The 27,660-nt window shown below is 38.9% G+C and overlaps 2 protein-coding genes across 3 annotated transcripts in view; one reads left to right on the top strand and one right to left on the bottom strand.

Moving 5' to 3' along the window:
* The first annotated feature begins 2,897 nt into the window (after positions 1–2,897).
* On the top strand, positions 2,898–19,350 carry ark2ca (arkadia (RNF111) C-terminal like ring finger ubiquitin ligase 2Ca). 2 transcript variants are annotated; one of them, XM_014979449.2, is made up of 8 exons: positions 2,898–3,537; positions 11,766–12,069; positions 12,147–12,272; positions 12,459–12,585; positions 13,022–13,126; positions 13,276–13,371; positions 13,472–13,575; positions 14,763–19,350. In XM_014979449.2, the coding sequence occupies exons 1-8, from the start codon at positions 3,477–3,479 to the stop codon at positions 14,878–14,880; spliced, it is 1,041 nt and encodes a 346-aa protein (XP_014834935.1). In that variant the 5' UTR covers positions 2,898–3,476; the 3' UTR covers positions 14,881–19,350. The 2 variants fall into 2 exon arrangements, 1 of the variants encoding a protein (XP_014834935.1); XR_015764849.1 differs by lacking the exons at positions 11,766–12,069; positions 12,147–12,272; positions 12,459–12,585; ... (2 more) ...; positions 13,472–13,575; positions 14,763–19,350 and adding an exon at positions 4,875–6,190.
* A 1,056-nt stretch (positions 19,351–20,406) lies between these two features.
* The window catches only part of loxhd1a (lipoxygenase homology PLAT domains 1a), a 28,041-nt gene continuing 20,787 nt past the window's right edge, over positions 20,407–27,660 (bottom strand). The window contains exons 35-42 of the mRNA XM_015009002.2: positions 26,224–26,351; positions 26,005–26,122; positions 25,053–25,230; positions 23,171–23,356; positions 22,390–22,560; positions 21,607–21,739; positions 21,246–21,401; positions 20,407–21,136 (exon numbers count right to left, since the gene is read on the bottom strand). Of these exons, the coding sequence (XP_014864488.2) occupies positions 20,656–21,136; positions 21,246–21,401; positions 21,607–21,739; positions 22,390–22,560; positions 23,171–23,356; positions 25,053–25,230; positions 26,005–26,122; positions 26,224–26,351 (1,551 nt within the window). The 3' untranslated portion in view covers positions 20,407–20,655. The remainder of the gene's footprint in view (positions 21,137–21,245; positions 21,402–21,606; positions 21,740–22,389; positions 22,561–23,170; positions 23,357–25,052; positions 25,231–26,004; positions 26,123–26,223; positions 26,352–27,660) is intronic.

The raw sequence follows: 27,660 nt of genomic DNA, 5'->3' as shown, positions 1-27,660 counted from the left end.
ATGTCAGAAGATACATAGGGTATTCAGAAAGGAACATTTTAAGGCTGCTTTTAAAGCGGGTGTTTCTGCTTTTTAACAGAATTCCTTTAACTCAAAAGAGTTACAGCCAATTCTTAGGAGTTTAAAATAAATAGTGTTATTTTTCCTCATTTCTACCTTTGCAATGATTCTGCTTTACATCTCTTTCTGTAAATATCTCTGTCTTTGTTCTGCAGCCTATACTCATTATCACAAAACGAACAAAAAAAAAAGAACAGTTAGTTATAACTACAAAATTTCAGGAGAAATTTAAACGGGGCCTGCCAAAGTGTGCCCGTCGGTTGGAACCCAGCGTTCTGATACTAAAAATTAGCCTCAATGCTAAAGTAAGCTACAATGTAGTCAATAGCATGTGGAGAGTCACAAGCATGTTGAGTAAAATGGATTTAGTATGTTAAAATTAGTGCACTTGTTTAAATTAGCCAAAATGGTAATGTTAGCCTGAATGCAGCCAGTAGCATGTGGGCTGTAACTAGCATGTTGTCATACATTGACTTCCTCCATCCATTCAGTGTACTAAACATGGTTAATAAATAAACAAAATAGCTAAAAAGCTTATTTTAGGAAAAAGGCTACTGTTAATGTGGGCAGTAGTTAAATTAGCAATGTTTGTGATAATGTTTGTGCACTGCATTCTGATTTTTACTTTTGCAAAAGTAAAAATTGTTTACTTCTTGGCACTTGGTTACCAGAAAACGCGCTCATCTCTTAGCAACAGATTAACAACAAATATTGTTATTGTTCAAAAAACATAAGATTTCTTCTGCTGTTTTGAAATACTACTTATCATGACTTAACAAGAATTGTCCAGTTGGTGAATTATGCAGAAAAGTTAATTTTTTTGTCATTAGTGGTAAATATATTATAAAACACACATTCAACACAAAAGTAAAAATCTCGATTTAGACTTCGTGGCAGTTCGTTACCAGAGAAAAATCCACTTATCTCTTAATAATAAGTAATATTGCTTATAAAACATAAGCTCTTTCAAAATACTGCTTATCTGCTTAAGACACAAGAAATTATAGTTGGTAAATTTTGCAAAAATGAAAATCAGATGTTTACTTTGTGGCACTTGGTTACCAGTAAACACACTTATCTCTTAGCAACAGATTAGCAACCAAAATTCTTAATGTTCAAAAAATATATTTCTAATGCTCTTTTGAAATACCACTTATTTTATACTTGTTAAGAACTGTGTAGTTGGTGAATTTTGCAGAAAAGTTAATTCTTGTTGTAATTAGTGGTAAATATATTATAAAACACACATTCAACACAAAAGTAAAAATCTTGATTTATACTTCGTGACAGTTCGTTACCAGAAATAAAACCCACTTATCTCTTAAAACCAAATGAATATCAAGTTATATAGTTTATGAAACATAAGCCCTTTCGAAATAATGCTCACCTGATTAGACACAAGAAATTTACTGTTGGTACATTTTGCAAAAATAAAACTCTGAAGCTTACTTTGTGGCACTTGGTTACCAGTAAACACACTCATCTCTTAGCAACTGATTAGCAACAAAAATTCTTAGTCAAAAAACATAAGATTTCTTCTGCTCTTTTGAAATACCACTTATTTCACACTAACAAGAATTGTTCAGTTGGTGAATTTTGCAGAAAAGTTAATTTTTTTGTCATTAGTGGTAAATATATTAAACACATTCAACACAAAAGTAAAAATCTCGATTTATACTTTGTGGCAGTTCGTTACCAGAAAAAAACCCGCTTATCTCTTAACACCAAATTAATAACAAGTTATATAGTTTATAAAACATAAGCTCTTTCGAAATAATGCTTACCTGATTAGATACAAGAAATTTACCGTTGGCAAATTTTGCAAAAGTAAAAATCAGATGTTCACTTTGTGGCACTTGGTTACCAGTAAACACACTCATTTCTTAGCAACAGATTAGCAACAAAAATTGTTATTGTTCAAAAACATAAAATTTGTTCTGCTCTTTTGAAATACTACTTATCTTACACTATTTAACAAGAATTGTGCAGCTGGTGAATTTTGCATCTGATTTATACTTCGTGACAGTTCGTTACCAGTAGAAAACGCTAATCTCTTAACACCAAATTAATTATTCTGGGGTTTTTTTAGGTGTAGATTAATAGGTGCCTTACATGCATTGCATAGAAGCATTGAAAAACAGTGTAAACATTGGTGTTTATGCTATGACAAAGATGGACTTTGTTTATTACAGGTTACTTCTGAAAGTGCTTGATTTCACTCGATTTTATTTTGGGGTATCTGAGTAATAAAGACTGTACTCAAAAGCACCTCAGTTTTTTCAATTAAAAAATAAATAAGTAAAATGATAAGATTATTTTGATTCCCTAATAAAATATCAGGCTGCAGTGATTTGATCTACCAATTAAACTATAATAGTAACCAACAGGTGAAACATGACAAACTATGGCTCAGTTCAAAGGGTGTAAATAACAGTATTTTGTTGACTACTACATTGCAGTGATGGAGAAAGACTTTATAACTGCATATTACATCAGTAGACAGGACAAATTCAGGGTATTAGGGATAATCCCTACTCACTTACACTTGGTGGATAACTGAACATTGACAGTGGATCAATTGACAGTGACATTGTGGATCAACTTAAGAGAAGCAGTTTCCTGGATTTGGACAAGGTTGCTTTTCTGTTCTGTTGCTTTTTCCTCTTTACAGAGGCCAGCGGCATACCTTGTGGGTATTTACATAATTATTTATTTGAGATTCGATTCGATTCAGAAGACTGCTTATAACATCTAATAGCAGGTAAAAAAAATAATGAACTCAATCAAGAGGTGCAGTTTTTAATCATGGCTTCACATTAACAGACAAATATCAGATTTTAGCATATTGCCAATTTACAATGCAGATATCATCTATCTATGCTTTTGTGTCTCAGTTAAATATTTATTTAAAACACACATACACATTTTATTTTTTATCTCTCAAAGGAAAAATGGAGATCCAAAGCAACTTAACCTTTTAATTAAAAAATAGTTGCCCTGTAAATCTAATAAGGCATTTTGCTAACACTGGGAAAAACTACTGATAATACATGGTCAGATATTTTTTTAAAATTGTTATAGAGACATTTTGGCAGGCTTTCTTTTTTATAGTATTGTTTTAATTTAGTTTTTTTTTTTTTTTTTTGACGAGTATTGATCTGTGAGAGACATAATCCCTATTGAATGGTCCTGTCATGGTGGGGCGGGCTGTCCAAACTCAGACGTCCCCGCCCAGACTCTAATCCCATTGGTGTATCGGGATGCCAAAGCCGTCGGGGAGGCGGTGATTGGTCGGGCTGCGATTACAGCTGAGCCTGTCCGTTTCACTGTGCTGGAGGACGGAGGGGGGCTAAAGGGGATCATTTCCATGGACCATCTGTCTCGCTGGCTGCCCTCACAACAAAGAAGGACCCAGGATGGTGTTAGTCCATGTTGGATATCTGGTTCTCCCCGTCTTCGGCTCAGTTAGAAATAGAGGTATGACTGTATTTACGTTGTTGCCGTTTTATTTTTATTTTTTTCTCTTATCCTAACCCCCCCGCCGCTACATTTTCTCGGCGTTTCCTTCCCGTTAGTATCGATAAAAATGATGTAAACAGAGCTGACACCTGCTAGCTGAAAATAAGAAGCGATGGAGAGACAAACATTAGCCGTCCTGCTAGCTGCAGCGCCGCTTCAAATAAAACCCGGCAGGAAACGCTTTAACGCTCCTAGAGCCGAATGAAGGCAGCGAAAAGAATCGGAGAGGTGTTGTTTTATGGTGGCCCGTAGGCCTGCAAATCGCAGCTGTCAGATTTCCAGGCTCGCTTTTGTTTTATCCTCGGTGCTGTCTTCTTTATCTGCGTGATTTAGTCTCTGTCGCATTTGGAGCCGCTTCGCTTAAGCAAGTGTAGTTCAACACGATTCAGGCCAACCCAAGTGTTTCTATATAAAACTAACAAATAATCATTGAGACAGGGAGTCTATTTGCTCCTTTGTGTTGATGACGTGCGTTCATTTTTTCTGAGCTTGTTTTAATATCGCTTTTAAATTTAATTACAGCCTCCCTGACATAAATATCTATGGAGTATTTAAGGGTACTAGGATTGTTTTTTTCTTCTTCTTTAAATCCTTGATATTTCGACGAATGAAGCATAAAATGAAGAAACAAACAAATGTTAAAATCGGACTGAAATGTCCCTCAAGAAAGGGGGTGGGGGGAATCACTGGTTCAATTAAATAAAAAAAAAAACCTAGAAATATATCTCTAGAAAGTCTTGAGTTCTCTATAAATGAGCAGAAATAGTCCTAAAAAATTGCGTTGATTTGGCCAAAGGGGAGAAAATGGTGTACATTAAAAATTTTTGCTTTTAAAATGTCTAGAATCGTAAATTTAAAACCTGAAATTCTTATTAAATGTGTTGAACTGGCTTTAAAACAACTTAAATCTTCTTTTCAAATGTGTTTATTTGGCCATAAGTATTGGGGGGGGGAAACACTTTTTTTTCTTTTTCTTTTACATTTTATGGCCAAATCAATACATACTACACACATAGATTATCAATGTCAAAACTACTCTTGGTGGGAAAAAAGGAAAAGCTTGTGCCTCTTGAATTTGTAGAATTGGTCTTTAAAAAAAAAAAGTAGCTGCAATTTGAACATCTTAATTTGGCCATTCAAAACAGAGATATGCCTCTTAAGTGCAGCAGGCTATCTGTGTTGATTATGTAATAATAATAATAACAGTATTAGTTATTTTGATTGTTAAAACTACATGCAGTAGCACCAATGATTTCATTGTGCTTTTATTTGTGTTCTTTTTTCCTGTTCCATAGTATCGAGGCTGGCTCTACATTCCGCATTTCTCAGACCTTTGTCCCCCTCCATTGTGTAGCTAACGATCATCTGCTGCTGTCTGCCGTAGCCTCTGCCTGTTCTCTGCATCTAGCTGTATTGTGAACCCCCTTCTTCCTCATTTCCTCTTTCCATCCGAAGAAGACATTGGCATTAAAACAGACAAACAAACCGAGCTCCCACTCATACCGTATCCTTCTGTGTAACAGACTAAAGAATAACACTCTTTATTTTTCTGTAGGATAAAAAAAAACCAGTTTGTCTTGATTTAAACTGTCATGTTGCTCTTTAGTGGATAACCCATTGTAGAGTTTACTGCAGGCTGTCATTGTGATTCTCCCATTCAGTGTGGATAGACTACATTCTGCTGTAAATTTCTGTAAAGTGGATACATTTTGATCCTCCCGGATTCGATTACAGCCAGGCTTGATCGAACTGTCTTGATTACCGTCTCCATTCTGTATTTGCCAAAAGGTGCATTGTACCAGCTGTTGTTGTAGTCAAACCAAGCAGCTGCTTTTATGCTGCTATGTGTAATCCAAATTATCGATTGGACATCGTCCTACGACGCCGACGTCACGAATTAACTGAGGCTATATTACCCCTCCCAACCCCCCCCCCCCCGATGGTCCACTGCACCTGTTTTAAAACCGCTGTCCAAACAGCTGGCCATAACCCCGTCCATGTGTCCAAGCCTGTGTTCCCGCTAGCCGAATTGATTTCACAGTAAATTGGCGAGATGCGGCTCTAACTCATTGTGCCATTTTTGAAAATAACCCACTATCATGCACAGCCTGCCCTCCTCCTCGCCCCCCTCTTCCTCCTTTTCAAATCCTCCAGCGCCTCCAGAATGCTATCCATTTTACAGGGATGTGTATATCCTGCACTGCTGTAGAACTCCTTTTAGAACCAAAATGTCTTTAATTTCTTTTTTTTATTATTCTTTGGTTGTGGTTTTCTACCTTTTGTTTTTTTTTTTTTTTTTTGTATTAGAACCTAATGCATGTTCATTTTATACTTTTGTTTTTTTTTTCCACATTGAACAGCAGATTATAATGTAATCTTTGTGTAGAGATGTCCCTGCTGTACTGAAATGTGCTGTAAGCATACACATCTACTCATTGGATGCTGCTTCTCTTCTGTTAACCCTACAGAGAGCATGGTCAGGCCTCGTCTTTGGTCTTATTTGCATGGTACTACAATAGCTTTGTAGGTTTATATAATATTATTATTACTATTATCACACAGTGCCACTCATACTAATATTTCCCAATAAAGACTGTAGTTCTCTTCTTAACCTTCAGTGTGCTTTTTGCTGATTTCCATGTGTTCCCTCCTTCCTCCCTCGCCCACTGTGCTGTCACTGAGACGGTCCTCCTCACTCTATGTATGTGCTCTCATTCCTCAGCCGTCTTTGACAGAGTCTCCTCAAAGTTGCTGACTTGGCTCATTTTTGGAGCCATGGCAACCTTTTTACCCATTTAACAAACAAAAAAAAAAATAGACTGATATTTCCTTTTCTCTTACGTCATCAACTTAAATCATTTCACTATAAAACGAAGCACTTCCTCCTTCGCATCAAGTCATTGGTGTTTATTGGTGTTGAATTACAATAGGAATCTCTGTTAATTGAAAAATACCACATACATCACCCTCCACAGTCATAGGTTTAAGAAATGCTCTTTCTCGTGTTAAAGTTGGTTTTACGTCAAACCCTAAGTGCCAGTTGCCAAAACTAAAAATAAATTCAGACTGCACTAACCAGAGCACTCAATACCAGTTAAAGTTTTGTTGGTGTTTAGAACATCTTTCACGTTTGTGATCTTTTATGTTTGTGATGGTAGGACTTTCACAGAAAAGACATGCCTTCCAAAAGTCTGGTTGGCATTTACATGGCGTCCATTAGTGACCCCAACTGTTTGCTGTAGTATTTTTTTTTTCTCACTGTCCTTGCAGTACATGGTGCCAAAATAAACTTTATTTTCCATCCTTGATTATATTTTTTTCAGTTGGCTTATGCTTTTTATTTATTGCTCTCAGTGTAAACTGAGAGCAATAAAGCTTAGCAGTAAAACTGAGAGCGAGTAGCTGTTTTCTTGTTGAAATTTCCCGATTTATGAAGGTTAAAACATGTCCTACTTTAGTAGCATTTTCATTTTGAAAAGCAGCTAACGTAGATTATCTCTGCCACATCATATCCATGCTCCAAGGAATCAGGAAGTGATTAAACAAAAATAAATTAAAAAAAAAATCTGTCAGTAAATGCATTTGATACTACGGACCATCAACAGTTGAGGTGCCTTCAGATTTGTTATTGTTGTTTTTTTTCCTCGATCAAAAAACATACATTCAATGTTGATATTTTTATTTTTAGTTCGGGTTTAGCTTACAAATTTATTTTAGCCCTCACCACGAGGGGGCCAATAACCGTACCTGTTCCATTCATTTACTTTTAAACTAGTTGGGTGTTTGCAGATACATTAATGTATTTCCCTGATTGCACAAATAAGTTGTTAAAAATGTAACATGAAGTAAAAAAAAAAAAAAAGTCTCTAGCAAATTCATTATACTGTACCAAATATATCAAATGATATATATATATATATGTACACACACACACACACACACACTCTGGTCATGGCAACATGTAAAATTCAATATCTAAAACAACATACATTTTTTAAACCAACTGGTTATCTTGTATTTAAAACCTCTTCCTTTAAACCTTCAAAAATCCGTGCTCTTTGTGTAATTCTACACAATGTGTGGTAAAAGGAATAAAGACAAAAGACCCAGTTTGGGTTTATTGCTGCACCGTATGTCTTAATTCTGAAGTCAAATGATCCGATTTTTATGAACTGAGGTGCTTTTCTTTCAAACTGAGCTCATCCGAGGTAATGGGAAGGAAATGGTCTACAACGATGCTTCGATACGGGGATTCGGCCATTATTTGCGAAAGTAAAAGAAGCAGTCAGACAAGTCAGCTTAATCACATCATCCTACTTTAGTTTTGTCTGCATTATGTGAATAATGCAGGTAATGGTAGAATAAAATAGAAACTTGAATCAAACATTTAACAGTTCACTTACAGTTTTATGAAGGTGATGTCAAAGTCACACCCTTTGAACTCTCACATTTTGTCACGTTCCAACCACAAGCCTCCTATTTTAATAGGAAATTATGTGATAAACCAGATCATCTGAACAGAAATGGTAAAGTCCTACAGATTCCTGATAGATGTGTTGGACCATTCCAGCACATCTATTTGATCTAAAGCACTTCATAGTGGTTTGGCTGTATGTGAAGTTTTTTTTGTTTCCAGGATTGCCCTGTATTTAGCTCCATCCATCTTTTTTCCATCAGCTCTCAACTTCCTTGTCCTTGCAGAAGAAAAGCATCCCACACCATGATGTCACCACCACATTTTACCAAGCCAAAGTTGTTATGGCTGATGTGCAGGTTTGGTTTCACCTAACAAGACTAGCTTGTTGACTTGTTGGTCTACAACATAAAATCCTAATTAAAACACATCAAATGTCATGGTTGAAATCTGACAAAATGTGCAAAGGTTCAATAAGCATTAATATTTTTGCATGACACCTACATGCACAGATGTAAATGTCATTAAAAGAAACCAATCTTTCTCATCCAACTGACTTTGAAAGTTAGCAGAACAGATCTTGTCACATTTATAAATAAACTCTAAAATCACGAAGCAGCGAGATGCTGCTTGTCGTTTTGGAAGATAAATAAGTGAAGCACGCAGTGTGTGTACCAGCAATTTAGGAAAGCAAAACCCATGAAGTTGAAATTAGACCAGTTGATAAGGCTTTGTGAAATATCAAGTAACCTTTCATTTGAACCATGGTAGTATTTCATTACACTGTCGTCATGGTCTGGCTGTGATTTTTCATCTCAAAAAGTATTTCCTCTTAAATGCACATTCTATCAAACATTAAGATACTTTAAATATTCTGCTATAAATGTAAGGAGCGCTAGAAGTTGGGGCTAATTGCTGTTTGAGTTTTACCACTCCTACTCGTTCAGGGAGTCGGATATTATTCATGCGCAGAGACAGAAGGAGTGCCTCAGCGAGATGCAGCCTTGCAAGCTCGGCACATTTCTTCCCAAACTCCAGCGACAAAGAGTTTTAAATAACTCAACAGCTGTAATGCATGATGCTCCTCTGCAGTGGCCGTGCTCCAACCGTGAAACTATCCCGTGTCCTTATTTAACAAGCAGTGCAGCTGCACGACGACGCAGCTTACGCCTGTGAGTTCATCAGGTGAGCTGGTTTTTGTTTTATTGTGTGACATGATGATGAGTGGAAGAAACACAGGAGACGATTCTGTCGGGATCTGGTGAGCTGCAAGCGATGGAAGCTGGAGGAGATGAGGCAGGTTTCATGTCAGCCTGCTGCAGTCTCAAGTGGGCGGGGCTTATCGGCTGTCACTCACGCAGGGAAAACCGTGCTGCAGCCAGATTGTGGGGGAGGGGCCGCCGGTGCTCAGGTTTTGGGATTACGAGCTGAGTTTCTTAGGCTTACTGGGTTTCTGGGTGGATGGTTTGCTCTCTGCCAAAAAGAAAAAAAAAGGGATTTTTTGTCTGAAAGTCAGAAATTTCACATCAGAGCAGTTTGTCCTTGCAGCTCTGCATTACGTCAGTTTCAAATATCAGCAAGTCAGGGTGTGAAAATCTGATGTTTATAATAGGTTTCAGACAGTGGGTCCACTTTTACAAGGTCAGAGGCCCCCTGCACACCACAACTTATGTACAGCAACCAGAAACAAATGTGAAATATCAGTGTGCCATTTCTGCTCTACTTCCTCAGCCAAATGTTTAGCCGTGCCTTTCTGGGTTCACTGGCTTCTCCTGTCCTGGGGCTAAATTCAGCTAAGTGAAAACGTGTAAAATAAATAAATAAAAAAAGACAGCAATGCTATATATGGTTTATGTTAATTAACAGCAGCTAATTAGCGTAGCTTTGTCAAAATGCCGTGGGTAAAGTATGTTAAATATAACTTGAGAGCATGTTAGCTAAAAGGTTTGGCACTTTGCAAAAAGCATTCATTGAATAATAATTTCTCCTGCGATTCTCGTGGTTTTATAATCTATAGATTAAAGTAACGTCATGTTTTCTAGGCTTTTATTTTTTTTTTCCCAAAGACAAATCCTGAAAAGTGCCACACTAATTATTAAAACTAGAGTGTTAGCCTAAAATGGTCAAAATGACAGAATTTACTAAAAGTGATTAAATGTAACAAGAAAACTATAAAGAGCAGCAACCAAACTGGAAAGTCCTCACATTAAGACGTTTCATACCTTATTTGACATCCAAATGGTTATGCTTCCAAATATTATATTAACATTAACAGCCTCCTCATTTGGCTCGTCAGCTCTCTCTTTGCAGTGGAGGATGGTTGGTTACAGCGCAGGCAATTTCTGGTAAGCTTCATAGCGTTGAACTGGTGCATTATATTCATCACGGGCAAATGTTTGCCATTGGGTAACATTTAAAATTTTAATAGAGTCTACTCATCCAGCAAATAATCGTTTCTCAGTAGCTGAGGTTTCAGACCTGCTGTATGGTCTGTGGCTACAAAAATACATGATCGAGTTAAATTTCTGGAAAAAGCTTCTAGTCACTTGTTCTAGTTCTCTAAAAATAATTGTACTGCAAAGGAAATGTCGCACATTGTGTGCAATATGAATTTGGCCAAAAGAAGGTGCCAAGTTTCACTCCTTGTGAAAATGTATGAGTTATGAAATCAAATGTGATAATTTGATTTCAATAATAGTATCAGCCAACAGGAGGTTGCTGGTTATTTGTTTTTAATCAGTGATCATAATCTTCTGCAATTCAGAAGAGCAAACTGGTCCACGCGGTGGTCAGAACCACCATGAATGAAAACAGTTTCTAAAATTAAAAAAATCCATAAATAACTTAGAAATTAAAGTGAGATATATGTATTCTTGTGTTAGGTCATGGACATAAAACCAATAACACGTGAAAAAATGCCTAACAAGTGAGAAAAAACATGGTATTTAATGGTCTAGGTGGAAAGAAGAGTACACATTATTTATTGACAGCCTTACTTCTGTATTGGCTATTAGCTTGTCCTAAACAATGTCTAACTTTTGCTATAAACATTGAACAACCTTCTAGTTTCAAATTAGTTTGGAAACAGTCATTAGAAAAATAACTCATAAGCCGATCCTCCATCTTAGACACAGAGTGTCACTCTATATTACTGTTCAGCAGATTATAATTGGCTAGTTGAGCATGAAGCAGTGAAAATCCAGTTGGTGTTGAAGTACGACATCATGAACAGTCCACCCTCCAAATCCTGCTGGTCCAGAAAGCCTCAGAGCTGTAACAGGAAGTTGAAATAGCGTTTTCTTTTTGTTCCCACTCTAAGCTCTCTCCATCCCCAATTTGTCTGAGTAGAGAGTGATTTGTATTGATTGTCTTTGATGCCATCTAATGGCTTTTCTGTCTCTCATATTAAGTGGAAATGGAGGCACGTCATTTTATTTTATTTTTTTTCCAGCGTGCTTAGCTGTATCTTCTGCGGTGCCTTTTTGTTATAAGGTTCATTACAAGAAGTAAGGAGTTTCATGTTCCTTCAAACAGCTAGCACAATATAGAGCTCAGATTCTTTGGGTTAAGAAGCCCCGGACTGCAGATGAGTGCCATCTTAAAATTATTCTTTGAATAAATGGTATGCAGGCCCTGAGGAGTGTGGAAGTGAGTCTTCTGAGGCCTGACGTTTCAGATTCGTTTTTGCCTAGATGTCCATTATGAGGTTTCTCTCTCTGTTTAAAGGATCACAGGCCGATACGCTCTCATCGCTTGCCTTTATGTCACATAGGCGCGCACTTCAGCAGGCATCAGCACAGCCATGCTACCTCCTGCCGACATTTTCACCTGGGCGCTACCCAGGCTCCCATCTCAGCAGAATTCCCTCTCGGACATGCCGGCCAGCTCCCGCAGGCGGGCCTGGCCGCCCACCTGCCCCCTACGCACCACCCGACTCTCACTGCCCTGCCCGCACCCCCTCAGTTTCAGGACGTGCCGGGGCCTTCATTCCTACCTCAGGCCTTACACCAGCAATACCTCATCCAGCAGCAGCTCATCGAAGCGCAGCACCGCAGGATCCTTCCCCACTCCTCCAGGTAGTGAAGACGCCGCATGCAAGCGCACATGCGTACGCTCAGAGATTTGAATCCAAACCCTCTGAATTGCATTGCAGAAGAACCCAGGAGCGCATTCCTCTGAATCCTCACCGGTTGCGTTCGGGTTATGAGTACTCGCCTCCCATCCACGTCCCTCAGCCAATAACGCAGCAGCCACGGTACCTGGCTGAAGGCACCGACTGGTGAGTCCCCATCTGACATTAACAGGAATCCTGTAGAGTTGAGAAATTGTCCCAGCTATTCCTCCCTGTACTCATCTGTCTGTCTGTCTCTCTGTCTGTCTGTCTGTCTGTCTGTCTGTCTGTCTGTCACATTGGCTGGCAAGAGTAATAATGCTGATTTAGCCCCATGCCTGTCTGTCTCTGCAGGGATCTCAGTGTTGATGCTGGCCTCCCTCATCAGTACCAACTCCAGCAGCTTCCGCAGCACTATCAGCATTACCTGGCCTCCCCTCGAATGCACCACTTCCCCAGGAACACGTCGTCTGCCCAAGTGGTATGCTGTGTTGTTCTCTGTTGATCACTTTTTTGATGTTCTAGGTTCTGGATGCATGTAAAGAATGAGCAGTAGCCCCACAATCCAAGACACAACAGCAAAAGACCAAGAATAATGATCAATATTGAACTGTTTGAACAATTGGGGATACAGAAACAAATCACGCAATGAAAGCGAAAGATAAGAAGCTGCAAAAGCTAATACTGTTTGTTTTTTTTTACCCTATCATAAATAGTGAAAACCAGGGTGAATATGGTTTGATAGCCATTCACGATAAAGATTTTTTTAATGATTATTTGGAGATATATTTTTTTTTTTCTGCCATGGCATGTCATGTCTGCCAGGGGTATCCATGACTTTCGAAATTTCATGTCTCGTTATTAGGAAACCGCAAATTCTAGCTTTTCTAACTCTGTAAACATTGTTCTTCGACCAGGTTGTTCATGAAATCAGAAATTATCCATATCCCCAGCTGCATCTGTTAGCGCTGCAAAGTCTGAATCCCTCGAGGCACGCCACCGCTGTGCGAGAAAGTTACGAGGTAAATCCTCTTAAGCGCGTAGATATGTCAGTCAACAAATCATTAACTGCTGTCTTCACTTCAACGACAAAACAATTCTCACCTCAGTGTCCTTTAAGTGTTTTCTCCGAGCGTGCCGTCATTCTCGTGAACGTCTGCCGTTTGAACAGGAGCTGCTGCAGCTCGAGGATCGACTGGGAAGTGTCAGCAGAGGAGCTGTCCAAACAACCATAGAGAGATTCACCTTTCCACATAAATACAAGAAGGTACCGCAGATGACGAGAGTTACACAGACACACTTTAAGCATTTAAGATTTTTATTGTTTTCAGATAGGTTTTACTTTTTGCCGTCTGATATGCTAACAGAGGAAGCCTCTGCAGCTAAAGATTGGGGAGGAGGAGGAGGAAACAGATGTGGATGAGAAGTGCACCATCTGTTTGTCCATGCTGGAGGATGGAGAGGATGTCAGGTGGGTGATGCTCCATAGCTGCAAAATCGATGCAATATTTTTATTTATTTATTTATTTATTTGGTTTGTCCCTCTTGAATTAAACAAAGATATCAGTGGGATTGTAGTCCCTTTAGCAACTGGTTCATTAATCTTAGAATCTGGGCTGGATGATGCATGCAGTGGGTACAAGTGTAAAAATGTCAGTTTGCTCAGTTTTCACGGGATGATGCTTTGCTCTGAGCAGTTGCTAGGCAACTACAGTAGTAGATATTGATGTTGCTGATGATGGCCAAGAAGTGATCCACCTCACATCCCTCAATTTACACTCACAGCAAAAATCAATTACACTTTATTTCATATCAGGCTGGATATATCAGGAATAATATTAGCTTTTTCTGACTGCACCTTAAATTGAGGTAAATACAGCCACAGATGACCAACTGCTGATGAAATTAGGGGCTCGCTGCTATGAAATCAACTTTCCGATGTCTGTTTTGGCGGTTTGCTGCTCTGAAACATCCAGGGTAAGCATAAGTATTTATTTCTTAGAAAGTATGTTGTAGCTTCTCTTCATCGTAAAAAGGACAATTTAAATCAGGTTGATTTTCGGTATGGCAGGCAAAAGATTAATCACAAGTAGATTCGTTCAATTTCATTTTCAACAGATTTTTTGGCTATTCAAAATTTTAAAAAGAAGCAAAAGTGTGTTATCAAGCACTTGTGCTTATTTGCCGTCGTCATGCACGGTGGTGGAAGACTCATGACTTGGGCTTGTTTTGTAACCAGAGGAACTGTTCCCCTTGCAGTCATTGAGCCCACCAGGAGCTCCTTTGTGTTTAAGTGGAAGTGAAATTACTTTTTGTAATTTAAATGACACACGCAATGAAAACTGTAAACTTTACAGTCCTACAAGCAACATTTAAGTAGCGTGTGTATCTACTCCTTTAAGAACCAGTTCAGGAACAGAGTCTTATGGGGGAATGAAAGCAGAACCCCATAGGGGGGGATGGAAGAGTGTTGGTTTACAGCATGTGGAGTCTCAGCTGTCTGATAAGTGAGTGGGGAAAGATGACTCAACATAAGCTGCATATGTGCCTGGATAAACAAATGCTTCTCCGTTGGTTTTAAATATTTCTAACATCCACATAAAGGTGCTTTTTAGGAGGGTCTGTGTGACTCTATAATGTTGTCTCTTTGTCTTCCAGGCGATTGCCATGCATGCACCTCTTCCACCAGGGTTGCGTGGACCAGTGGTTGGCTACCAGCAGGAAGTGTCCAATATGCCGGGTTGACATCGAAACACAGCTGAACCCCGACAGCTGATGAGATTTGACTCCTTGTGATTCACTCAGTCTTGTGAGATTCCTCTCTCTCTTCCATCTCGGCTCAGCGGCCTTCCCCCACATGCCACAGTCCGTGCGCCCCGACCCTGAAGCCTCCTTCTCCGCTTGGTGGGTGCTTTGCCAAATGTCTCCAGACTTCACGCGACACGAACCCCCCCCCCCCCCCTCTAATTAATGCTTTATTGAGCCAAGCCAGGACTGCACGAGAGGCCACGAAAGACTCTCTTTATATAGAAGCACATCCTCTTGGGACGCAAACGACACTGGAACACAAAACCACACACTTTCTCATGTACACAGGGTTTACTTGTAGCTTGCTGGTTGTGAGTGGGGTGTTGTTGCAGTTGTGGTGTTGTACTGTAGGTAGCCACGGGCTGTGTAGCATGTCCTCAAAGCCATGACTTTATGTCTGCAGAGCGGTAAACACGTAACCCACCGAACTCTCTACCTTCTCTAGTTTCTCTGTCTTTTTCTTACTCTGACATGAACATAAGCTTAACAGCTACTAACCGCTCTGATGCCATGTTTACCTAAAGATCTCTGTGGTCGTAGTAGAGTAGCAGTAACCAATAAGTGATACTTGGTGGACTCTCGCCTTCTTGGGTCGAAGCACTAGCTAGCTGAGTGTTTTGATTCCGTCATACAGCTTTGACTTTTTGCAATACAGTCGTACTTTTTACTCTGGGCGGTGTCATCTGGTTGCCCACTTGTGCAACCAGAACCCTGGTGACTGAGTGGTATTGTGTCTAAATTGTTAAAAAATAGGCAGAAAGTGTTTTTTGTTTTTTTTTTTGTTTGTTTTTTTTACCAAAATGCGTTTTATTGAGTTAGCTTGAGTCTGCACACAAGTTTTTTGTGTGTGTGCGTGTGTGTGTGTAACTAAACGAATATGTGTCAGTGGCATGTTGAGTTTGCTTTAAGAGTTAAGAGGTTAAATACTGCTGCCGCCAGAACCTCTACAAGAAACAAAGCCAAAAAAAAAAAAAAAAAAAAAAAAAGGGATGAAATTAAAAGTTCTTATGCACTAGGCATGGGCTGGTACGAGATTCTTAAGTTACGATAACTTTGAGTAAATACACCAGAGGGTCATGGTACCATTGTATTTACCCAGAAAATTATAATAAGAATGTAAAGAATTAACTGTTTTAAGACAGAAAATAAACAGTTATTCCAAATGCTGCTAAAACGTTACATTTAAAATTAGGCATAATTTTATGTATGACAATTATTTTAGTTATTTCACCTTTTGAAGCACTGGGCTTCCTTTTGCTCAATTGTACACACTTTTGGGCATCTCAATGAAAGGATTTAATGTTCAGCAGTTTTAAAACTGAAAATAAAATAATAAAAAAAACCTTGATACCAGAGACTGGCCCATGCCTCTCATGCACTGCAGAGGTAGGTGGGAGGATGTAGTTTTCCTTCTGCCTGCATTGTTTTTCACCTGGAATTGACCCAAACAGCAAAACAAAGTGTACTACTGACATGCATGTTTCATTGAGGATTTTAACTGTCAGCTTGGGCAGCATCACCTTAACTGGAAGGGGTGAAAAGATTCCTGCGCATGACTTAGTTAATCTGAGCTCTGACTATCTTCTCAACACTAACAAAAATAAAAAAATTAAAAAAAAAATTAAAAAAAAGTCAGTCAGCGGCTGCCCCCCTGACTCGTAGCTCGTGTTCGTCCTGTCCCCCTTCGATGATGACGGGACCCTCTTGATGTTTACCTTATTGCCTAAAGAAGAGCAAGCACATATGACAATAGTTATAGCAACAAGCTGTTTTCCTTGAACTTGCATTAGATGTAGATCCATGCAGTGTTTTAGATGGGAGAGGAGCATTTGTTTGTTTTTCTATATGCTGATCCCATGTGTTTGTGTGACAGGCCTCCCTTCGTGGTTGCTTTGCTGGTTGCTACGCTGTACTCCTAGAACACATAGGGCGTGAGGCGACGAAGGCAGCCTCGCTCTTGCAGTGCACACAGACACAAGCCGACGCCACAGCAGGAAATAAACAAAAATATCACTTCTTTTTTTTTTTTTTTCCCTTGTTTCACTTCAGTCCCACAGAGCCATGTTTTAAGGATCACCTTTAGGACCCGCACCGTCCTATGCACTGTGATAGCAAAGGATTATTAGACCTTCCAGTTCCCGTCTTGTGCACTGCGAGTGTTGACACTGCCTCCTCCCATAGTGGAGACATCTGTGATGAAGTTTTCATAGTTTACACAGGGTGTTGTCAGCTGAAATGCCTTAAGTATTTAACAATCATAATTTATTACTAATTGTGGATATTGTGGGGATGTATTTAATTTTATAGAGGTTTTTTTTGAGAGAGAGAGAAAGAGAGAGCGAATGAATCATAATTTATTTATTTAGAAATAACGAAAAAAAAACGCTATGAAAAAAAACGATTACCTCATTTTTGCATTGTTGGAAATGGGAATGCTTTGCATGCAGTTGTACTTTTTGAACACTTAAAAGTATATTAAAAAAAAAAAAGGAAAAAAATAGCCCTGCTGTTTGATCTCCACAAGCTGGCTATGCGATGTTTACGGTCCCAGACTGAGCTACTGAGCCTGCTCTCTGTCTGTCTGTCTCCCATGTGGTGCTGTGGATCTTAGTTACATTCCATTCAATGCAATCTCTCTGATCCCCCATGCTGTGACGTGGACAAACTGCAGTGAAGTGAACTAGTCTTTCAGTTTGTGTTCTGTTTTGCACTCACCTGTTTGATATACATGGGAACCCTCTCACTGGCAAAAACAAGCAAGCAAAAAATAAATAAATAAATTTTGCTTAGATGAATTAACCGGCTTTTATTTTGTATGCTCTGCTTCTTACGGCGCACTGTCTTAACGTCTTATTGAAGCATGCTCCTTTTTGGCCACTTTTGTATTTGTCTTTGTCTTTGATTCTAGCAGTCTTGGATTCTTTTTCCAAAAAAAGAAAAAAAAAAAAAAAAAAAAAACTTTGAAGACATAAGCATAACAAGTGCCTCGCTTTAGGTGTACTGAGATATTTCCATGACACTGAAACCACCAACAACAATCAGCCCATGAAGCCCCCTGCCTTATTGGTTGTATAAATAGTTGAAGGAGTGGAGCAAAGACACGTGAAAGCCATTCTAATTAAAGAGACGGTTCAGATTTTGATTTTTGGGGTTCTGTGGAGAGATTCAGAGCAGATCTTAACCTTAGCTTAACTAGCACATAATGTTTTGCCTAATGCTAACCTCTATAGGTTAACACAAATATGATGAGTAACTATTTACTTATTTATTAATTGCTGCACAAATACCTTTCCTGCAGCCAGCTGCCTAGCAGACATGCCACTCCTGGTTTGCCAACTAAACAGTATTACCTTTCGATGAGTGACAGGAGGCAGCGCTCCTTTATTTGGCACATCATGGTTGACTTTCACAACTTGGAAAGTCTTCAAAGGCACAAATTTGTTTTAGTTGTAAGCCAGTAAAAGATGCAACACTGTCTGGCTGCAAATAAGAGAGAAAATCTTTACTCATTTAGGGACCTTTTCTAATATCTCATTTGAAAGACTTTCTGAAACCTTGACACACCACGATGAATCATAACCTCTCCAAAGAACTCCACTTCGAAAAGAAATATCAAAACTCTCTTTAAAAATTTGTAATCAAAATTTGTAATACAGCATTACTTTGAAAAATTATTTGGACTAAGAAGAGGCACTGTTGGGTTTTCTAAAGGCCGCAGTGTTTTCTTTTTTTTTTTTTAGTTAATTTTCCCTTCCTGTATGTTTTCACTCCTCTTGTTCCTTTTCACTTTCCGTCCCTCTTTTGCTCAATCTGCTCCCTTTCTTCTCACAGTCTAAGCGAACAGACATGGATTACAAAGCACAACTTTTTTCTAAAAATGCATGTTTTCTCAGGTGCCAGTACAGTCGCGATGATTTAATAGTATATTGTGTAACTATATACAAAGAATAGAAAGAAAAAAAAAATTAGATTTTCTTTTCTCCTTTCTTTTCTTTTCTTTTCATTTTGTTGCTTGATTCTGAAGACCAAACGCAAAGAGAAAATAAGCCAAAATGTGCCAGTGAAAGGGCTGCCGCCATCCTCGTGTGAAGATCTGCTGTTTAGCTGTGACTGCGCAGTGTTTCCAGTATGGAATATTTTATCTGAAAATAGAAGTATTTATCATTAATATTAAAGCAATAGCGCATTAACAGTAATGAGTGTGCTGATGAAGAAACGAGTGAGAATATTAGAGGTAAATGTTAGATTCACATGTGGTGGGATTTTGTACTTTATTTATTATTACTACTAATAATGACATAATGATTTTAAGGTTTGCATTGCTAAGCCCAAACTCTCTTATTTTCTTTTTTTTTTATTATTGTTTAATTTCATTTCATGGCTTGTATATTATCCTTTTTTATGTGCTCTTTTTGTAATAAACTGGATTAAACTGAAATGTTTTTGTTTTGTGCAAAGTTCTTTCAAAGCTGAAGTAAATATCAGAATCTGAGTCATTTATTGCGTCTCTCTGACATGAAAATACAAATCTTCAGCACAACACCGTCCATGTACTTTTGACTGGAGGAGAAGCTTGACATACAATCTGCTTCTAAATTCAATAAGGTGTTGATGGAAGATTTGACATTCTGCTTTTAGCTCAGTGGCTTACTGCTCCAGCTGCTTGTTTCTAACTGTTTTATGCTGTGGGAGTAGAGCGGAGTTTCAATATTTTTAAGAAGAGAAAAACTAAATAGAGTGGATCCCAAACTAATTGTGGTGCAGTATTTGCAGTTTTGTTCATTGGTAAACATTTTTAAAACATCATATCTAAAACATTTGAACAAAAATGGGACATGAACACCTTAATGCAACGCTACCTGACACGCTATTGGCTGGCGTTTGCAAAGCAGCCAATCCTGAAGCACTGTTTATTTTCCTTGGTACTGATTGGTGGTAACCCCAAGAACAGAAATATGAGTAGAGTCTGGACGTTAGCTTGTGCGCTAATGCTAAGATTAGCACTTTGAACTGCCTTGTGGCTGAAAATGTGCTATTTAAATAAATTACCTTGCCTTACCTTAAGTGTTTTATTTATTCTTGTAATGTTGGAATCCCTAAATAATGTGAAAACCCAGACTTCACTGTAAATATAAAAACAAAGTGTTTTCAAACTTTTTTTCCCCCTGTTCTACTGCTCCATTCATCCACCTGTCCATCCATCCTCTGATTAATTTCCATATTTAAAGCCTGGCCTATGCAGAAACATCTCACATAAATGCCTGAAAGTGTTTTGAACATTGAGTAGAATGTGACTGTAGACTCTGCAACAGCTGCTTGACACTACATCTAGGAAAATGAGCAAAACCATCAAAGAAATTTACCTGTAAGATGCTAAAATACTCTCACAAGAACCTAACGTTATATTTTATTCATTTGTAGTGGCTATAAAATGTGTACAGCTGGGGTTTATGGATCAGCAAGAGATCTAAACAAAATTGAAAATGTGCTTGAGGTGAATACAAAACATTTTAATCTTTTATAAAACATACATTTACAAAATTCACAGCAGGATATAAAAATGGCACATTCCGATTTTCCCTGGCCAAAGAAAGCAGAGCTTTTACATTCCCCCAGTTTAGTCAAATCTACAAATGAAAACATCATTCGTTCCTGAGATATAAAATGCACCCGAATGGTTTTGGTAACTTAATTTTTAAGGTAGATCCTTCTGCTTTTGGCCCTTCCAGAAATTAATTCAGAGTCAGTACTTTGGATAGAGCACCCTGGCAATCTGTCCGTCCGCTCTGTTCGTGTCCAGCCACTTCCCACAGAGGAAAATTGTGGTGACGCCATTGGCTGTGTTGGTGATTTCCACCCTGTCGAGCAACCAGCCAGGGCAGAGTCCTGAGTTATCGTGCTCCACTCGAACTCTCTGCAGATCACCCATGTCCAGCATTTCCACCACAAAGCGATCAGTCTGCCCCCGTTCAAAGAGGTTACGTAGCCTCTGCCGCAGTTGGCGACTGCCTGAGTCTCCGTTGGAGCCGTAGATTGTGATGAAAACGTTGGCATCTGTTCCCGCTCCCTTCTCGACGCTTGTGATGATGATGATCTCATACTTGACGGGCACCAGGCTTCGAGCTTTGCTTGCGAAGCTCTCAACGGTCTTTGTGCACTCAAAGGTCAGGTAATCGTCCCTCTTCGAAGAGAGCGGGATAAGGGCATTGCAGCGGAAGATGTACCTGGACAGGAAAGGAAGAAAACGGGAAGTTTTTAGCTTACAAACAAACCAACCTACGAGTGTTAGTAGAAATCAAATGACTCCTACAGGAGTTGTAAGAGTTCTCTTACTTGTTTCCAAGCTCCTTTTCAGTCACAACTACCTCCTCGACATGCCAGTAAGTCTCTCCTTTCACTTTCTTCCCATCTTTGGGCGTGTGGCCCAGGCAGATGGCAGCAATATCACCCACATTCTTTGAGGAAAACTCAAATCTGTCAACATTTCCCCTGAAAAGGAAGAAAAATGCCTGAAATTGATTGAAATCTGATCATTTATGTTAATGATTCAGTTTTGACATTGTACTATGATGTTATTATAGTAAATGGTTTGTTGTTCAAGTCATTTTTGCAGGGAGGATTAACCTAAGTGCAAGCAGCATAATGGAAACAACTTTACCAGGAAAAATGTCCAAACCAGACGGGAAATACTTACCTCAAAAACCTCTTCTTCTTTGAAGAGTTCTCCATTACAAGTTCTTTTGATCTGCACTTCTTCCCCTCCAGTACAATCCAGGCATTCTCCTTGGTTTCGTCTGTGTCTCCAGTTGTGACACAAATTTCATACTCTTTCAGAGACAAAGTCCAGAACAGAGTCACGGTACAATCTTTCCGGCATCTCCCAACAGAAACTTCATTATTTAGCTTTAAGAAACAACACACCTCACCCTTATTTATTCCCTGGATAAAGATGTGAAACACAATCATACTCTGGTCCAGATCAACCAGAGTCTGAGATTTTATTTTATGCTCTCTTCTGTGCAGTTTTTCCTTCAGGTTTTCTAAAGGATTTAGGTTTTGGCACTGAGGGAATTATTGCATTATTTCTATGTTGATGCACATTATGTTTTCAAACATTACCCTGCTGATAGACTTGATGGTGACCCATTTTCAGATCAAAGCATCAAATTTTGTAAGACAAATATCTTGGTACTTCAAGTACTTGACAGTGGGAAATGCTTTTCTATATTAATCTATGTTCATCACATTTCTATTTTTCTATGTTAATCACATTAGACCCAGTGGCTGTTGCTATAAACTCCAACTATTTGGGCAAAGCACACAGTTGAAGAGTTTATTGAGCTGTTTAAACTTGTGATGGCAGAACAGAAAAGTACATTTTTTTAGATGTGCATCCTAAGCAAGAGATGCAAAAAGTAACTTTTTACTCATCCTTACCGGGGGTATCATAAAGCATAAAGGGTGTATAATAGCTTACTTGTTTTCTCGTTGAGGTCTAAATAATCATTGTTTGCACAGGCCAGCTCTCTCATTATCTGTCCATCATCGTCTTTCTTGGAAAGCCAGCGGTCACAAGGAAAACGGAAAGTTTTGTCCATGAACTCATCCTTCACGTCAATGTGCTCCAAGTGCCAACCTGGAGCAATACCTGCAAAACGAGTGAAAAAGAATAAGTGAGAGACAGCAATTCGTCTGATTAACAGGAAATTAATTGACCTGTTCTGAGGTAAACATTGAAATAAGTTTTTTTTTTCTTAAATTATAATAAGGGTTCTTTTCTTTTCTCCATTTTCCCTTCATTTCTTAAATAAAAACCACATCAAATATACAATCTTACTGGTTTATAAACCTTTGTTGATCTGAGATTTTTATCCTACAAAGGTATTTTTGGACAACAGATCCACTTTTTTAAAGGAGGAACAAACTCCCCCCCCAATACAATTAAATAAACTGTGGAATTACATATCATATTCACAAGAATTTTAATAATGTATGACATTTAATAAATTATGTATATTTTAGCTATTTATTAAATTGTAACCTGTTCATAAAGTAAGGCCTCATAAAATAAAGCTTATAGTGTTTCGCAAAAAAGAGAGAAAAGAAACATGAATTAGAAACAACAGAAATCACTCAAACGAAACAAGATCAAAGTCAGAACAATCAGATGTTCACTAAAGATTTCAGCTAAATCAGTGTCATCATTCCTAATTTAATCTCCCCATTATGCAAAGTGACCATTTATCCAAGCAGCTGACCTGTGTTGTCATGCCAAACTCTGACTTTGGAGAGGTCTCCCAGGCTGAGGATATCGGGGAAGCGAAACATGTCCACCTGCTTGCGCTCAAACTTGTTGGACTTGGTGGAATCCTTCAGCGCCAGAGTCCCCGTGTCACCGTTCTCTCCAAAAACGATGACCCACACGTTGGCGTCGGTGCCCGCTCCTGTGCAGACAGAAAAGAAAATCACACAATTGTAATAACTGTTATAAAACTGCAGAGTGGAGTGATTTTGTTACAAGTTTTATGGCATTTAAGCTTTGCTGCTTGCTTTCAATATATTTTCTCTCTCTTTCTGCAACGTGCTGAGAATGCCATAATACTGCCATAAAGTTGATTATATGAACTTATTTTAAATAAGTTAGGATCTTGTTTTCATAGTTCATGTGCAAATGTCACATCCCAAGTCCCACAGGCAATCAGAAAACATTTTCTGCATGCATGCTCCATTCCACCTCTTGTCATGTCATTTGCATGCATGTGGCCGTGTCTCCATCACACTGGCAGCTTTCTCTTCCCAGAGCCTCAGCATTTGGTGCAGGGCTGCATCCTAGTTTCTAGTAACTGCCAGAGGCAAAGCGGGGTCTTTTGAAGTCGGCTCAGACCTCTCGCTACGCTATCACATTGATCAGCAGTGCAACTGTGAAAATACTGCAGCCAGAAAACGTGGCGCAGGAGTGTGCACGACTACTAAACAGGATTTATTTCATCACCGTGTGCCAATCAAATGAATAACATCCCTTTTCCTGCCGGAAAACCTTCTGGACGAGGACAAGAAGCACGAACACCCAACTTAACCCCGACTTCTGATTGGAACTAAAGGGGACAGGATGAGATGTATTTAGCGATTTGTTAGCAGTGATCTCATTTACAATCAGAATATGTTATGTCTGCGGATGAAAGGGGGCTCAAAATCCAACCGCTGACAGATGGATCCCTTTGAAAGTGGCGTGAAAACAAATTGACACACTTGACAGATGAAACGTCCGTGTTAACTACAGAGTCCCTTGGGATCTTTCTGGCAGAGCTCGGGGGATGCTGGTGATGAAAGAGTTTGCCTGAGCCGCTCTCCTGAGTTTGAACACCCCGGGACTTAACCTGGCACTGACCCTGAGATGAAAGGCTGGCTGGATGGATGACTGCATGCCTGATAGGTAGACCTGAAATGGCCTCATGCGCTGTCTGCCTCTGAATCAAATCAGTTCTTCTTCCAACCCCCTCTCTCTCACGCGTGCTCGAAATATTAAAATAAAGAAATCTCCAAACAGATTCGTCTGTGGCTTGATTAAAATGCTGAGACCTTCAGATCAGCGACTTACGACTTGCAGCTTAGTGGATTTAAGGATGAAGTTTGTTAAATTAACAGCTCAATTATTTATTCATAGTTCGATATTTATTCAACAAAGATTATGTTTGATTCAAGTCACCACAATTAGAAAAGTCCAATTTAAAAGGGCCAGTTTCATATCACAAAAGAGTCATAAAACATGAAAATCACAAAAGTATCAAAAGTTAATCAATCACAAACAGCCTTTTTGAGCAAATAGGTACATTTATCAATTTTTTTCTGACACCCTACTTGAAACAAAAGTATTACCATAGGTCTTATTTGGAACCAAACACGAAAACAGGAAACAGTTTCTTTGTCAACATAGACCTTTTAACCAGCGAGTAATCACTATTTGGCAACTTTTGGCTAATTGCTTGGGTGCCTTGTGCTTGCTTTTAATGCCACTCAAATTTCCTACAATTTCCTTACATTGGTAAAGTTTCCTTTGAAAAAAATATCAGTAATGACAGAGAACTTCAGGGAAACCTGCCACTCCTCCTGCTTTTCTTAATCTCTGATTGTGGAGTTCACCTGAAACGTCGCTCGTCTTGACCTGGATGATGTAGGTGGTGAGCTCCACCATCACCTCATCGTCCACCACAGCAGGCATCTCACAGATCACAGTCCTCTTGGGTCCGCGTGTCCTGGACAGCCACTCCTCGTAGGTAAACACGTACACCTCCTCTGTGCTCGGGTCGCGCATGATCACCTGGATTCACAACAGCTGGGTTTTAAAAATAATCTCGATGCAAAGCAGGAGAGGTGACAATAAAAATTAATGACGTCAGAGGACGTGACACCGGATTTTGTGATGGCACTAGAAAAAAAATAAAATAAAATATAATTAATTAATCTTTATAATAAATAAAGATTAATAACCAACACCTGGTTATTGGTAATGCATCAGTGTTTAATCAGGGATAAGCTATTACTAGAGTGCTCCATGCATGGATGATGAAATGTATCGTTGCAATGTCCTCTAAATATTTTATTGTTAGTGGAAGTGCTTTGCCCACACAACCTCTCTCTTATTAGCTCAGCTGTATGCACGTTTATTTGGGCTGATTGCTATTCTGGATGTTCGCCCGGTCAGCTGTCGAGTTCATTCCAATGCGCGGTCCCAGCTATCCGTAAAGGCAGAACATCTGCTTGTGATGCTGAACACACCAGGCTCTGTGAACGGGGCGAGTCAAGGAGATGCTCACAGTCACACTGCAGTTCCTGGCGCAGATCGACAGGGCATGGGATTTCTCCCGGCTGCTCTGCTGCCCCGCAGAGGCAGTGTTAGCAGGGAGAGAGACATTCCAACCTTTAAAGCTGAAACTTCATGTAGATGGTAGAAGTGACCTCTGATGGTGTTTTGTCAGGGTATTGTAGTGAGAAACCTTTTTATTTTTTTTTTTCTACTCGTGTGCTAATGCACAGAACCTGTTGACATGTACGTGTGCGTATCCAGATGCAGGGCTTTGCACCGTGAGCTGACCTTGTCGAGGAACCAGTCGGGTCGGCTGCCGGAGCCGTCAATACGGAGCCTCATTTTCTTGAGTGGGGCTATGTCATCGATCTCCATGTTGAAAGTGTCTTCCTGACCGCGCTCAAACCTGTCCCCCACAATAAGCAACTCAGAGTGTTTTTTCATATTTCAGAGTAGAAAACGGGTGTAAAGATATGAAAAGAATATATATGTATATATTTAGGCTACCTGTCCTCGTTTTTCTGCAGCAGAATCTCTTCTGTGCTGCCGTTGGCACCGAACACAGACATGAAGATCTTGGTGTCCGTTCCTGCATTCTGCACATCTCCGGTTACTACCGTCAACTCATAGATAACCTGAAAGAATCGTAGTGTTTCACAAATCAGATAAGAAAACAACCCGATACAAGGTAGTCCATTTGAATCAGGATATTTTGTTTTTCCTCATTTAGAGAACTAAGAAATCATCTGTGGCATGGAAATCGGATGATTTTCATATTGATTGACCCTGATCAGAGACTCACGGGTTTGGAATTTCAAAATAAGATCTTTGAACATACAATATGTGCTACCAGGTTGTACTAACAACACTCTTTAGTTAGATATCTTCAGTATCAGTATAAAATAAGAATAGAACTCAAATGTGGCTCGACGATGTAAAAGAAAGTGTTTTACATCTTTACATCATGAGAGCGCAAGGCTTTCAAAAGATAACAGGAAGGTTAAATGTAATACAGCAAAATTATCTGTTTTCCCGTTCAGAGTTCATCTTCTGTCTGCTGCAGAACATGCTAGATTTGGCAATATTGAAATCTAGTCGCTAAGACACACTCTCACGGGAAGCTAATTCAGACTCTTGGTAATAATGCTACCTACTCTAACTGTGCTAATCACAAATAAAAACAGCTTAAAATGGCAACCCTGTAGTCACGGAGTCCTTATAAAACAACATGATTATAAAAGTTGCTTTTACATCTTATAATCTAGCTCTAAAAGGGAAACTAAGTGACTACTGTTTTGTAGAGATTCTTTGAGCGTTTTAGCTATTAAACGAAAACATATTTGCGATTTTTTTTTCTGTCTAACAGGAAAACAAATAAACACAGGCAATATGGTAAGACTAACAGTCATTTCTTTCTTGAAAGAGATAATGTCAGCCAAAGAGATGATCTGTCAAAAAAAAAAAATCTTACACCCAGTGGTTAATTTATGAGCCCAATGACTTTAATAGTCATAAATATGTCATTTAACTGTAACGTACAGCCCTGTACCAAAAATTTATAATAAACTTGTCTTATCGCTCTTATAGGATTCATAAACTAATTATATTAATATATCTAAGACAGATAAAGTCTTTAAGGGTGATAAAAATCAGAACAGTGCTTTAGATACAATAACACATGGACAACCTGAACATTTATTGAGTTATTACATTATATAATCTACTCACACTGCTGTACAAACGCATTTCTGTAAAGTCCTCATAATTAGAGGCTACATGACAAAAAGGATCTCCAAGGGATGAAATTATGTGCTTGAGGAAGTCTGACTGTAATATCACGTAGTACATTAGATTTTTTAGAATGGGTGTTTATTTTTAGCTGTTTTTTAAGATGTCCCTATTGATTAGAAACTAGTTATTCCTAGCTATAAATAATGCTGAAAA

Source organism: Poecilia mexicana, unplaced genomic scaffold (assembly GCF_051168715.1).
Source record: "Poecilia mexicana isolate PSO_F unplaced genomic scaffold, ASM5116871v1 scaffold_12, whole genome shotgun sequence".
Taxonomy (NCBI): domain Eukaryota; kingdom Metazoa; phylum Chordata; class Actinopteri; order Cyprinodontiformes; family Poeciliidae; genus Poecilia; species Poecilia mexicana.
This window is presented reverse-complemented; position numbering and strand designations above follow the sequence as displayed.